The following is a 12,303-nucleotide window of genomic DNA, read 5'->3' on the forward strand; positions in this document are numbered from 1 at the left end:
TGTTATTTAGGGCAAATGTTTCTTCATGCCTGCTGCAATCTGGGTGACGGTGTGACTCAAGCAACAAAAATATGGCCAAACAGAATAAACAAGCAAAAGTTAAACCTTCACGCAGGCGTGGCTGTTTGTTATTTCGTCGTCCAGGTCAAAGCGTGTCAATCCACATCCAAAAGTGGGTACGACCCAGGTACGTGGTTTCACACTATGCAGGATTGTGACCCGGGTAGAACCCAGATCCGGACCCTCATCAAAGTGCCGGTGTGAAAGCGACTTTACTTTCGTTAGTTTATTAACAGATATTTTTTTTCCAGAAAATATTGGACATAATGTTTTATGCTCCTTTGACAAACACCTTCCATGCTTCCATAGAACATGACTAAAACAAACATCAACAATGAGCTTGCCGCCTTTGCCTTGTGTGCATGGCTCAGACCTGCCTCGGAATGACATCTTATTAGGGGGTAAGGGAGCAGTTCCGTCCCCATGCCAACCCAATGTTGGCCCTAAACGAGATTGGTACCCATGAAAAAGGCTTGTACATTAATCCAATCTACCACCTAATTCATTATTATTGTTTCTTTGTTCGTTTTGCAGGATCTGCACAAATGCACAGGCCAATCCAATTTAATGTTCCTCACAGTTTGGCTTTTGTGCCGGACCGAAGAGAGCTCTGCGTGGCTGACAGAGAAAATGGTCGAATTCAGTGTTTCATCGCAGAATCTGGAGAATTTGTCAAGGAGATTAAGCACAATGAATTTGGAGGAGAAGTCTTTGCTGTCTCTTATGTACCTGAGCATGGTAAGCATGAGTCAAGCTTATAATCCATTACATTATTAATAAATGTGATTTTTTAAATTCACTAGGTTTGTTTTTAAAGTTTCATACCTTTGTTTTAAATGCTTTTTGTTTGTTTGTTTCAGGTGGCTTAATGTATACAGTAAATGGAGAGTCGGTATATGGTCAGCTAGCTCCTTTACAAGGATTTATGATGAATTACTCAAGTGGTGAAATTTTAGATACCTTTAGCCCAGACTCACAGGTAAAAATAAGAAATAGCTATTTTATATACTTTTTAAAAGATGCATGTTTAATGGGAAATAGCTTGACATGTATCTATGTGTCATGTATTTATCTTCACTGTGTTTTGGTGTTACAGTTTGACTTGTTTGCTCTGCTCTGCATATGCAGCTAGCTGGATACGGGTTCTTTGCCAAAATTCCGGAAACTATGGGTATATAAAGGTTGTGTGTTGTCATCATAAAACGAAACAAAACAAAAAAATCACAGAAAGTTGGGAACATACCCGAAATGGCAATACCAGCTAAAATGGTTTCTTCAAATAATTAGTTTAACAGGGAAGGATCTGTCATTTTGTTATCCTATTTGTATATTTGTAGTTGTAGATTGACATGTATGACTAAGGGGTCGTCCAAAATGATCATCAAATACAGAAAGCGTACACAGCATTCTCTTTTTTAAGGCAACTTTTTAGCAACTACAAAGAAATATGTCATGTTTTCTAACACGATTTTGCAGTGAAACTGAGTAATGTCGTGCGACAGGCCGAATCTACCTAAATATTTTTTTTTCAAGTGTTCCGCAGAAGCTTTTTTGTATGGTACGGTGTACTGTGTGAGATTCCAGTGACGTTTTGAAGACCTTGCACTGCTATCTGTACAAATCTGTCTTGCTGTACCATTTGCCATTCCAAATGATTGCCCATGATATGCATTGCTATTGCTAAACAAAGGCGCTTTATAGGCCCAAGAATTGTTTTTACTATATACACCGAGAAATGTAAGCAGAGCTTGTTGGCGCTCCAATGCTGTCGTGCTCTGAAAAGGAAACATGACAACAAAAAATCTGGTAGCTACAGTACTTTTGCATGAAGACGTGAATATTTCAAGCTATATAAAAATTGCATTTTTTTTTAAAATTATTATTATTATTTTTTTTATCAAAACGAACACACTGCAATCCTACAATCCTAATGATGGAAAAGCACACAGTTTGTATGCTTTCAAAAATTCTTGGATGGCCCCTAAGTAATGTCCTTTTTTAGCGGCAGGGTCTGCTTCTAAATACATTCCTAGAAGCTGAATTTCTGAACTGAAGTTGTTGTAGAAAAGACCACTATGTATCTCCAACTGTAATTCCTGACCCCTCAACTGTAGTTAGTAAAGGGACATGCTCTAATTCACTTCAGAAATTCAGCTTTTAGAAGCAGGTTGAAAAGGGACTGCGCTAACAGTTAGTAAGCATGGTATATAACGATAGAGAACACATTTAATAGGATATTAAACTTGTACTTTAAAATGTATGTTTATTCCCAGGACTTTCGAATGCCGCATGACATTGTTGTTACCAGAGATGGAACCGTTTATGTTGGAGATGCAACCACTGACACAGTGTTGAAATTCGTCTCTTCAGAAAGTAAGAGTTTTAGATTTTGCTCCATTTCATTATTATCATCTCTCTTGATCTGTTAATCTGTATTGTGTTTAACCTTAAATGTGTTAGATTTGCCGTAGAAGTGAAACCAATTCTACAAAAAGTGAGAAATGTGACTAAACCTGTAAAAGGGTCTATATGGAGTAGTACTGTAAGAATTTATTGGAGGCTTGATTTAATACGGCGTAAGCCACAGCCAGTGAAAATACAGAGTAGATTATAGCAGATATTACAGGAAGATGCGACTTTTGTTTGGGCTAAACTTTATTTTAAAATGATTTGGATTCTATTTGTTACATGCAAGATACTAAATGCTATTAGAGAAAGGAAGGAATTAAAGGAAGCAGGAGTAATCCTTCTTCAAAGTGCACATGGTACATTTCTGGGGTGCGTTTGCTATCCAAGGGTTACACCTTTTTTTTTTTCTTTTTTTCTCACATAAGACAATCACAGCTCCTGCTTACTAGATTGTTAATTCTTGTGGGAGAGCGTAGGGGAAATTATTGATTTGTCCCTAAATGTGTATTTAACAAAGTAATTTTTTAATGAAACCTGTACATCAGAGTGTTTATAATACATTAGTTTCCAGCACTGCGTGCTTTACAGTACCGTGCTTATTACCTGATACTGTATTGGAGAAAAGTCTGTCTTCAGGGAGTCTTTTTTAGTGTACAGGCTACCACACGCAGCTCCCGTTTACTTGCAGAAAAGAGTGCTCAGAGTTTGGGGGAAATCTGTGTTCTAAAAGTATTGATTTAGCCCTACAGATTTAATTTAATCCTGTGTAGTCAATTTACTGTTTAAGAACGAGTATCTCTGTGTGTATAATACATCAGTTTCCCACACTATTTGATTACTACATTATGTACAGTAATCTGCTTATTTCCTCATACAGTTAGTTGAAAAAATATAATTTTATTCCGCCAGTTGGGGGAAAAAAAAAAAACAAACAAAAAAAAACCCAGCCTCTGTTGATTTGTAGAACTGATGCCTCAGAGAGACGACAGGCAATTCAGAGTAAATGTGCCTCATCTGTAGGACTTTGATAGCAGCAGTATTTGGGTTGGCATTATTTTTTATTTTTCGAGAGATGCAGCCTATAGGTTCTATCCATTTATTTATTTACTCAGTTTGAGATTCAGCATTATATTCTGAAGGCACATCAAGTTAGGTTAAGGATATCTGGAATTGTGTTTAAAATTGCTGTAGAGGCTGATCCAAAATCATTATTTAGGAAAGATGATGCGGCGTATTCTACTGTAAGCAGAAGCAGCATCCCTGACAGTTTAGGTAGAAAACAAACTCGAAGTGGAATTGACAACTCAAGGTGGTGCTGAAAAAAAACTGATGGACCTGTCAATCATTTGTTTTCTTTCTAAAATAAATGACAGTGTGTGGAAGGGTGGTGGGCAATTCACAGACAAGGAGACAGAACTTTTACTTGTAATGCCACTCAGGCGCACTAATTTATTTCAGCCCACAGAGGGTGCTGTTGTCTGTGGCTTGCGTACCGGCAACGGTAAACAAGACCACGGTTATACCAGTCCAGATACACAGTCCACTGCAGGTGCACTGGAAATAATAAATCATAAAGGACAAAAGGCAAAAGAAAAAGAGAAAATAAAGCACAGTAATAAAACTACAAAACAAAGGTGCTGCACTCTGCAGCGTTCACCCCGACCGCCGCTACTCGTACGGCCCGGGTCTCCGTCCTACGCTCAGGCATTCCCTCTCTACCCTAAACAATAACTGGGGTCTGCTCAAGTTTTTTTTCTCAGATGCAAAAATAATATTTCCTTTCTTTAATCAATTATGAGTTTATCTCAATCGTTCTCCTCCGGCCGTGCTCGGTCTGGCAGCAGAGCTTCCGCCAGCTGGCTGGCTCATTTCATCTCTGAGAGGGCAAACCCAAGGGAACCCCAGAGCGTCATTTTATTAGAGCAGCAACTCTCCAAAGCCCGCCCCTCAGCCACTCAGAGAGGGGGAAAACCCACACCCCTTCTTCCCCACCTCTCCGTGTCAATGCCGTGACTGACAGGCGAATATTGCAGGGCTGCTGCCCTCTTCCCACAGCACTACGAATGCGCACAGAGAGTCAGCGCAGGCCTCCGCTGTTACACAGTGATAAATTGATAGGAGCAGATTAGTTAATAAGAAGACTCTGCGCTTCGTCATTCCATTTTAAGCTTTCTTGTCCAGCACCTGTGTGATTGCACATCTTGTCTTCAGACCGTGGAAATTGTGTATTGTAATATTTCAATGATCAGTAAAAATCCTCTCTTATACTTACATTTTATATAACCTAGTCTTGCACTGCTTGCAGAGATAACTGCTTGTACCTTTATTATTAAAGCAGCTAACAATATCATTTTCTGTAATGTGTGCAATTTTTCCAGAATTCCAGAGCTGTTTTACGGAATGAAAAATGTGGTACAGAACATTCAATACCATATAACATATTGCATTACCAATGTAATCACTTTCAAAAGTATAGTCATTCCATCACCTCCCTCAATTAGGACATTATACTATACTTTGGGACTCTAGCCACAAGGAAAATAGATGCACACATCTCAAACAGATGTGGAAAAGAGGAGAGTGTGCAGAGTGAAAAACTCATAAGACTGTGTTGCTGCAGGCCCTCCTATCACATGTTTTATGTAACCCGGTCTGATTTTAAGGTGACTTTGTTCTTCTTTTTTTTTTTTTTTTTTTAAAAGGAGATTGTCTGACATGCCCATTCAAATACAAGTCATTCTACCCAAAAGTGGGTTTACTCAAATATCCTGAAGCATTGTTAGCGTGCATCATTTTGCACACAACATAGGAGGCTGGTAACAACATGAAACTGTAAATCCTAGAACACTCTAAAAGATGAGAAATGCCATCCGAGTTCCCTGGGTTAAATATTGTAAATGAAAGTAATTGACGCAACGATTTTCATTTGTTTAAGTGAATTTGTCTAGGGTTGTTAATCACTAGTCTGCAGTGTTCTTTTTTGTGACAAGAAAAAAAATCTTTCTTCTGGATGCTGTCAAGTAAAATATATTTTTAAATAAAAAGATCCAACTGTTTTTGATCTTATTTTATAATTTGATATATGTGCTTCGTATTTATATTTCAGAAGCTGAACATCGCTCAGTAAAAAAGGATGGGATAGAAGTTCATGAAATAGAAGGTATGTTTTTGTTTTATTGTATGAGAATGTTAAATGCAGTCAATATCTAATGCTCCTGGGTCCCCAAGTGGATCACCTGGTAATGGCATGCCTGCATGGTGTGCCGCTTGAGTTATAGTCAGGGGGCGCAGCAGTTTGTGTCTTGGCTGTGCAAAGTCACTGGTCTTTGCTGCGGATTCCACATGGAGCATCACATTGAATCTGGTGCTACCACGGTTTAGGGAGGTAAAACATGCAGGGACAGTGTACATTGTTCCCCCAGACAATGTTGCTGGGATAGCTTTAGTTTGCACACTGTCTTAAATGTTGATCTCAAAGGTTTGTTTGAGTGTTATTTTGGAAACCTGATAAGGATCAGTCTTCTCTGGATCGGTTAACGCTTTTCATATGCAGTGGATTGTGGGATACTAGAAGAGTGATGGTGTTGTTTAAAATGGATGCAAAACGAAAATCTCACTAATCCTACTTGCAGCTCAAAGAAACAAAAAAAAAAAAAGAATCTTCGCTATTACCATCTTATGTTAACTTCAGTTCTTCTTGCATTGGTGATGAGCATGAGCCGTGTCGTCATGTGTCATTTGATGTGAAGTACTGGCTCACGAAAGCTAAGCCGTCAGCATCTTGACGCAAGTTTTTCCAGAAGAAAGCTGATCAATTAGCTAAGCAGCACGATGTTCTTAAAAAATCAGACACGGTCTCAGAGAAGATGAATGTATCCTACCTGATTACAGTGCGTATTGCAAAAACCAAAAAACTGCACAACTCAGTACATTTGCAATGCTTAGTGTTGAGTTGAAAATTAAAACCGGTATTCATTATGTTGCAACGCAATTTTAAATTAATATTGTATAATAATTGAATAGGTTGTGTAATTGTAATACTTTCTCCCAAATCAGGATGTAATGCTGTTGTCTTTTTTATTGACATGACATGATTTTGCACAGTTTAAGCAGCCAACTGTTCAAACTGCACAAGATGACATCTTGCACAATAAAGGACAACCTACTCCTTAACAAACATAGCAATTAGAAATCAGTATGTTGATAAGAATGACACATTTTGGCTGCCCGTGCTTCCTCCGGTAAAATATCCTAATGCACTGTAGTACTTCTGATTTCTTGTCAGTTTGCTTACTGCTGTCTACTGTTGTAATTACTGAAACCTACCGTTTTTTTTAATTATTAGTTTTCGAGCAAACACATATTAGGTCTGTTTCTTCCCGGTGTAGAACTGCAGTAGTTTAGGGGGGTGGAAAAGAAAGAACAAGCAATACATTATTGTTGGGTGGTTCAGTTAGAAAACAAAAGTGTTTAGTAAAACATTAAAAAAAGAAAATAGCCTGTTTCGCATATCTAGAAATTTCCCTTCTAGTTAAAATGTTTACTCCACACTGAGGATTTGTGTGCAGTTGCTTGTAAGCAAATTGGTAGAAAATCTAGAAAGAGTGCAAAGAAGAGCGACCAGAATTATTCCGGGCTTAAAAGGCATGTCATATGCAGACAGGCTAAAAGAATTGAATCTGTTCAGTCTTGAACAAAGAAGACTACGTGGCGACCTAATTCAAGCATTCAAAATTCTAAAAGGTATTGACAGTGTCGACCCAAGGGACTTTTTCAGCCTGAAAAAAGAAACAAGGACCAGGGGTCACAAATGGAGTTTAGAAAAAGGGGCATTCAGAACAGAAAATAGGAGACACTTTTTTACACAGAGAATTGTGAGGGTCTGGAATCAACTCCCCAGTAATGTTGTTGAAGCTGACACCCTGGGATCCTTCAAGAAGCTGCTTGATGAGATTTTGGGATCAATAAGCTACTAACAACCAAACGAGCAAGATGGGCCGAATGGCCTCCTCTCGTTTGTAAACTTTCTTATGTTCTTATGTTCTTATGAAGAGAACACTGTTCAAAACGGCAAGATAGAATATGAAGACATGTATGTGTCTTAATTTTTTTTTTTTTAATTCACGGATTACTTTAGAATCTGGCTATTTGTTTAAATTGGTTTTGTCTGCTCAGTAAGTATTTTACACAGCAAGTCATTGGTTTCTTTGTGCTGAAATAAAGCTTGATTTGTTTGTTTTGATTTGATCATTTGTTTTTTTATACCAAAAGAGAACTTGTTCGTGCTTGAAAGATGTACTCATTTGGTTTGTTCTTTTCTTTTAAGAAATGGAAACCATTATTCAAGCAAAGCTAAAACCCCAACCCAAAGTACAAGAATTACCAAATGAAATCCCCCAAGAAGTGAAGAAAAAAAACCTTGTGAAGCCGGACACTCCAGGAGTTTCACCAGCTATTATCACCTCCCTGCTGCTAATTCCTCTTGTTGTTCTCGTATCCATTGCTGTTTTCATACGATGGAGAAAAACGAGGATGTATGGAGGTAGTTTACTGTTTCTTTTTTTAATTTTAAAATGTGTGTTTTAAAATAGTGATGCAAGGTGCTTTTTAAAAAGTGTATAAAGAAATTGGAAATTGATTAAGGAGCAATGCAAAGAACTGGATTCTGTTGAAAATATTTTGCTCAGATGTACAAATTCTAAAGTAATGCGTTTCTTGTAAACAATACAATTTTCAGTAACTGTTTAAGCCTGTAGTTAGGAGTATGAAAAACAGACAAGGTTGTACTATTGTCCAGTTCTGATTTAAAGGAATGAGTACGAAGGAGAGGTACGAATATATTCTGGTCCAACATGCATTTGGTTAGTGGTACAGGATTTTTATTTCCAAAGTGATAATGATCTCGGACCACTGCAGCACCCTGTCAGCAGTTTTTAGAGAGGAAAGTCAGAGATGGGGAAGTGACATTGATGTACTGGCCTCTCCAGAAACCTGATTTTAATCTTAACCTTTGGCAGTATTCGAAAGTCTTAGACTCAACCAGGTTTCTGAGCTCAGCGAGAGGCATCAGTACTTTGTTGATGTGAAGTGATAATCAAACTCACTCAATGCTTTGCCAGTTTTTTTGAAGAGGACTGTAATAGATAAAAACAGTTTTCTAATATTGCTGTCATTGATAAAGGTATTCTCTTGAGACCTGTCATATTTGGGCTTTTTACTTCTACTTTCTTTTCTAGAAGGTACTGAAAAATTGGACTCCAGTTCATCTGGGGGAATCTTAGGAAAACTTAGAGGTAAGTAGGATAGACTAATAAATACAATTAGAAAATTATATTAACAGTAACTTTATAATAGACATGGTTTGTTTTTCTCAAGAAATGCTTCCATGATCAAGATGACATTTAAAAAAGAAGCATTTTGACAGGGACATGCAACACCTGTTAGTAAATGGCTTCAGACATCCTTCAAATCCTGCTGCATTGTTTTTATACACTGGATGACTTAAACGAATGAGCTGTGTGCAGGATTTCACTACCGATGCCACACTGATGTCATTAGAAGAGTTTCATATATCAATATAGGCTGTGATGCAAAGGTTGACAGAAACAGAGTATAGAACCAAAAAAAAAAGTGACCTTTTGCAGATTGTTACTGGGCAAATCAATATGAACTAATGTCCATTCTCCTATGCACAGGAAAGGGCAGCGGTGGTCTTAATCTAGGGAACTTCTTCGCAAGTCACAAAGGCTACAGCAGGAAAGGATTCGACAGGCTGAGCACAGAAGGTAGTGATCAGGAGAAGGATGATGAAGAAGCCACAGACTCGGAAACAGAAGAGTACTCTGCCCCTCAGCCTCCAGTCTCCTCATCTTCCTGAAACTGAATTGGAACCCTGAAACTCTGAACAACGCCGACTTCCCTATTGCTCATGTGTTCAGGATGTGTGTTTAATAGTAACTAACTGTCTGCATTGGCTGCCAATAATTTATTTATTTGTGTAAAATTCTACTTCTAACTGCCATTTTGGTCAGTTTTGTCATGTAAATGGTACCAGATTCAAAACTCTGGTAGTGCAAAGGTGAATCATTAGAAATCTTTTTAGTTTTTTCTTTGTAGTGTTTTATTATTTACTACTTTTTTGCAATAGCTTCTTCCAGCATTAACCAGCCAATCAACATGTTTTTCTGTTTTCATTTGTGGGACCTGTGGTTGAGAGAATTCTTATCTGTACATGTGTGCCTTTTTCAAGGTAGTATTTAGCCTTCAGCAGTACAGAAAACAAAGTGTGCCACATGAAAAGACAGAGCTGCTGAGCTTTGTCATCTGTGTTTTCCATCTTATCTCATTCATCGAAAGGAAAAAGGTAATAAAATGTATTCTGTATTTAAAATTCTATTTACTAAATTTTCCTATTTGATGTAGTGCTGAGATGTGTCTGATATTTATTGTCAAATACTGAGGTTATACTATCAGAACACTATTTTCAGTAACTATGTAATTTGTGTAATAAAGTGTCTGCAAAGCATAAATTTATGTACTGTCTTGTGTTCTAAATCATTCAGTATTCCATTCCTAAAAAAAATGCAAAGCCTACATTTTTAGCATGTAGGCATCATTCATCTTGGTTCACAAACCATATCTCTGTATGCACAACAAAGCCATCTATCAAGGATACATTTCTTGACTGCCTTTTCCCTGTTTTTTACCTTCAGAATATTGTTTTCCCACTAGACAGAGTCCAGTTGCTACGTGACAAGCTTAGTATACTACTTTTCAAACATCAGCAAAAAAAATCGAGAAGCCATATGTAAGTACCCAAAGGAAGACTTGATTGTATCATTGGCGTAAAACAAGTTTAAAGTATTTGAACAACACCTTAAAGTAATATCCCCATCAAGGGTATAAATAAGATAAAAATGTGCTGTTATAAAGGCCAGCAAGGGCTACATCCACAACATGTTCAATATAATCTGTTAACAATTTACAGGTGTATTAAAATCACAAATAGATCCCCATAGTACAAAATGCATTCAAGGTTTCTCAAACATGTAATTCAGTAATTGACCCAGATTCTAATGAAGTAATGACTGACCACACTATTGTATCAACCATTCTCAAGCAACTGCTAAAAGTTAGATATGCAGGTAATTGCAAATAGAAAGCGCTTTCACTGTATTGACAGAGATATGCATTCCCTACAGGGGATGATGAATTAAGTATTAATAAACTATAAACTATAAATAAATGAATTGTCTCATACACAGTGGCTCTCAAGAGTATTCACCCCCCTTGGACTTTTCCACATTTTATTGTGTTACAACATGGAATCAAAATTGATTTAATTAGGAGTTTTTGCCACTGATCAACACAAACAAAGTCCATAATGTCAAAGTGAAAAATAAAATCTACAAATTGTTATCAATTAATTTCAAATATAAAACAGAAAATAATTGATTGCATAAGTATTCACCCCCTTTGCTATGACACACCTAAATAACCTCTGGTGCAACCAATTGTTTTTAGAAGTCATCTAATTAGTTGAATGGCGTCCACCTGTGTGCATGATTTCAGGTTGAATACACCTGTCTCTGTGAGGTCCCACAGTTGGTTAGTACATTTCCTAACAAAAACTACATCATGAAGACGAAGAAACATTCAAAGCAAATTTGGAATAAGGTTCTTCAACAGCACCAATAGGGTAGGATATAAGAACATTTCCAAGGCATTGAATATCTGCCAGAGCACTGTAAAGTCCATTATTAAGAAATGGAGAAAATATGGCACAACTGTGAATCTGTCTAAAACAGGCCGTCCTCAAAAACTGAGTATCCAGGTGAGAAGGGCACTAGACAGGGAGGCCACCAAGAGGCCTATGGCAACTCTAAAGGAGTTACAGTTTTCCATGGATGAGCTGGGAGACACTGCATACCGCAACAATAGCCCGGGTGCTTCACAAAACTGGCCTTTATGGAAGAGTGGCAAAAAGAAAGCCATTGCTGAAAAAAACTCACATCAAATCTCAGCTAGAGTTTGCCAGAAGACATGTGGGAGACTGAGACTCTGAGAAGAAGTTTCTATGGTCTTATGAGACCAAAATAGAGTTTTCTGGTCTCAACGCTAAGAGCTATGTTTGGCGCAAGCCTAACACCACACATCATCCTGAGAACACTTACCATGAAGCATGGTGGTGGCAGCGTCATGACATGGGATGCTTCTCTGCGTCAGGGTCTGGAAAGCTCGTGAAGATAGAGGGCAAAATGGATGCAGCAAAGTACAGAGAAATCCTGGAGGAAAACCTGCTGAAGTCTACAAGAGACAAGAGACCTATGACTTGGGAGAAGATGGAGTGGCTTAAAAACAAAAAGGTCAATGTCCTGGAGTGGCCCAGTCAAAGCCCGAACCTCAATCCAATTGTTCACCAAAGGTCTCCATCCAACTTGATGGAGCTTGAGCAATTTTGAAAAGAAGAATGGGCAAAAATTGTAGTGTCCAGATGTGCAAAGCTGGTAGAGACTTATCCAAATAGATTCATGGCTGTAATTGCTGCCAAAGGTGCCTCTAACAAATATTGACACAAGGGGGTGAATACTTACGCAATCAATTATTTTCTGTTTTGTAGTTGTAATTAATTTAGAACAATTTGTAGATTTTATTTTTCACTTTGACATTATTGACTTTTTTGTGTTGATCAGTGGCAAAAACTCCTAATTATATCCATTTTGATTCCATGTTACAACAATAAAATGTGGAAAAGGAAAAGTCAGAGGGGGGTGAATATTTCGAGATATATAAATAAAGGCTGTTGCTGTGCTTCATGAAAAATGATACTGCTTG

General features: G+C 37.8%; 1 protein-coding gene across 5 annotated transcripts in view; it reads left to right on the forward strand.

The window, feature by feature from the left end:
- pam (peptidylglycine alpha-amidating monooxygenase) overlaps positions 1-9,998 on the forward strand; it is a 95,963-nt gene extending 85,965 nt beyond the window's left edge. For all 5 annotated transcript variants that reach the window (XM_041233205.1, XM_041233241.1, XM_041233216.1 and 2 more), the window contains 7 exons: positions 595-798; positions 921-1,039; positions 2,334-2,433; positions 5,576-5,629; positions 7,796-8,011; positions 8,706-8,762; positions 9,165-9,998. In XM_041233205.1, coding sequence (XP_041089139.1) covers positions 595-798; positions 921-1,039; positions 2,334-2,433; positions 5,576-5,629; positions 7,796-8,011; positions 8,706-8,762; positions 9,165-9,346 — 932 coding nt within the window. In that variant the 3' untranslated portion in view covers positions 9,347-9,998. The remainder of the gene's footprint in view (positions 1-594; positions 799-920; positions 1,040-2,333; positions 2,434-5,575; positions 5,630-7,795; positions 8,012-8,705; positions 8,763-9,164) is intronic.
- The last annotated feature ends 2,305 nt before the right edge of the window (positions 9,999-12,303 follow it).

This window comes from Polyodon spathula, chromosome 2, assembly GCF_017654505.1.
Source record: "Polyodon spathula isolate WHYD16114869_AA chromosome 2, ASM1765450v1, whole genome shotgun sequence".
NCBI classification, from domain to species: domain Eukaryota; kingdom Metazoa; phylum Chordata; class Actinopteri; order Acipenseriformes; family Polyodontidae; genus Polyodon; species Polyodon spathula.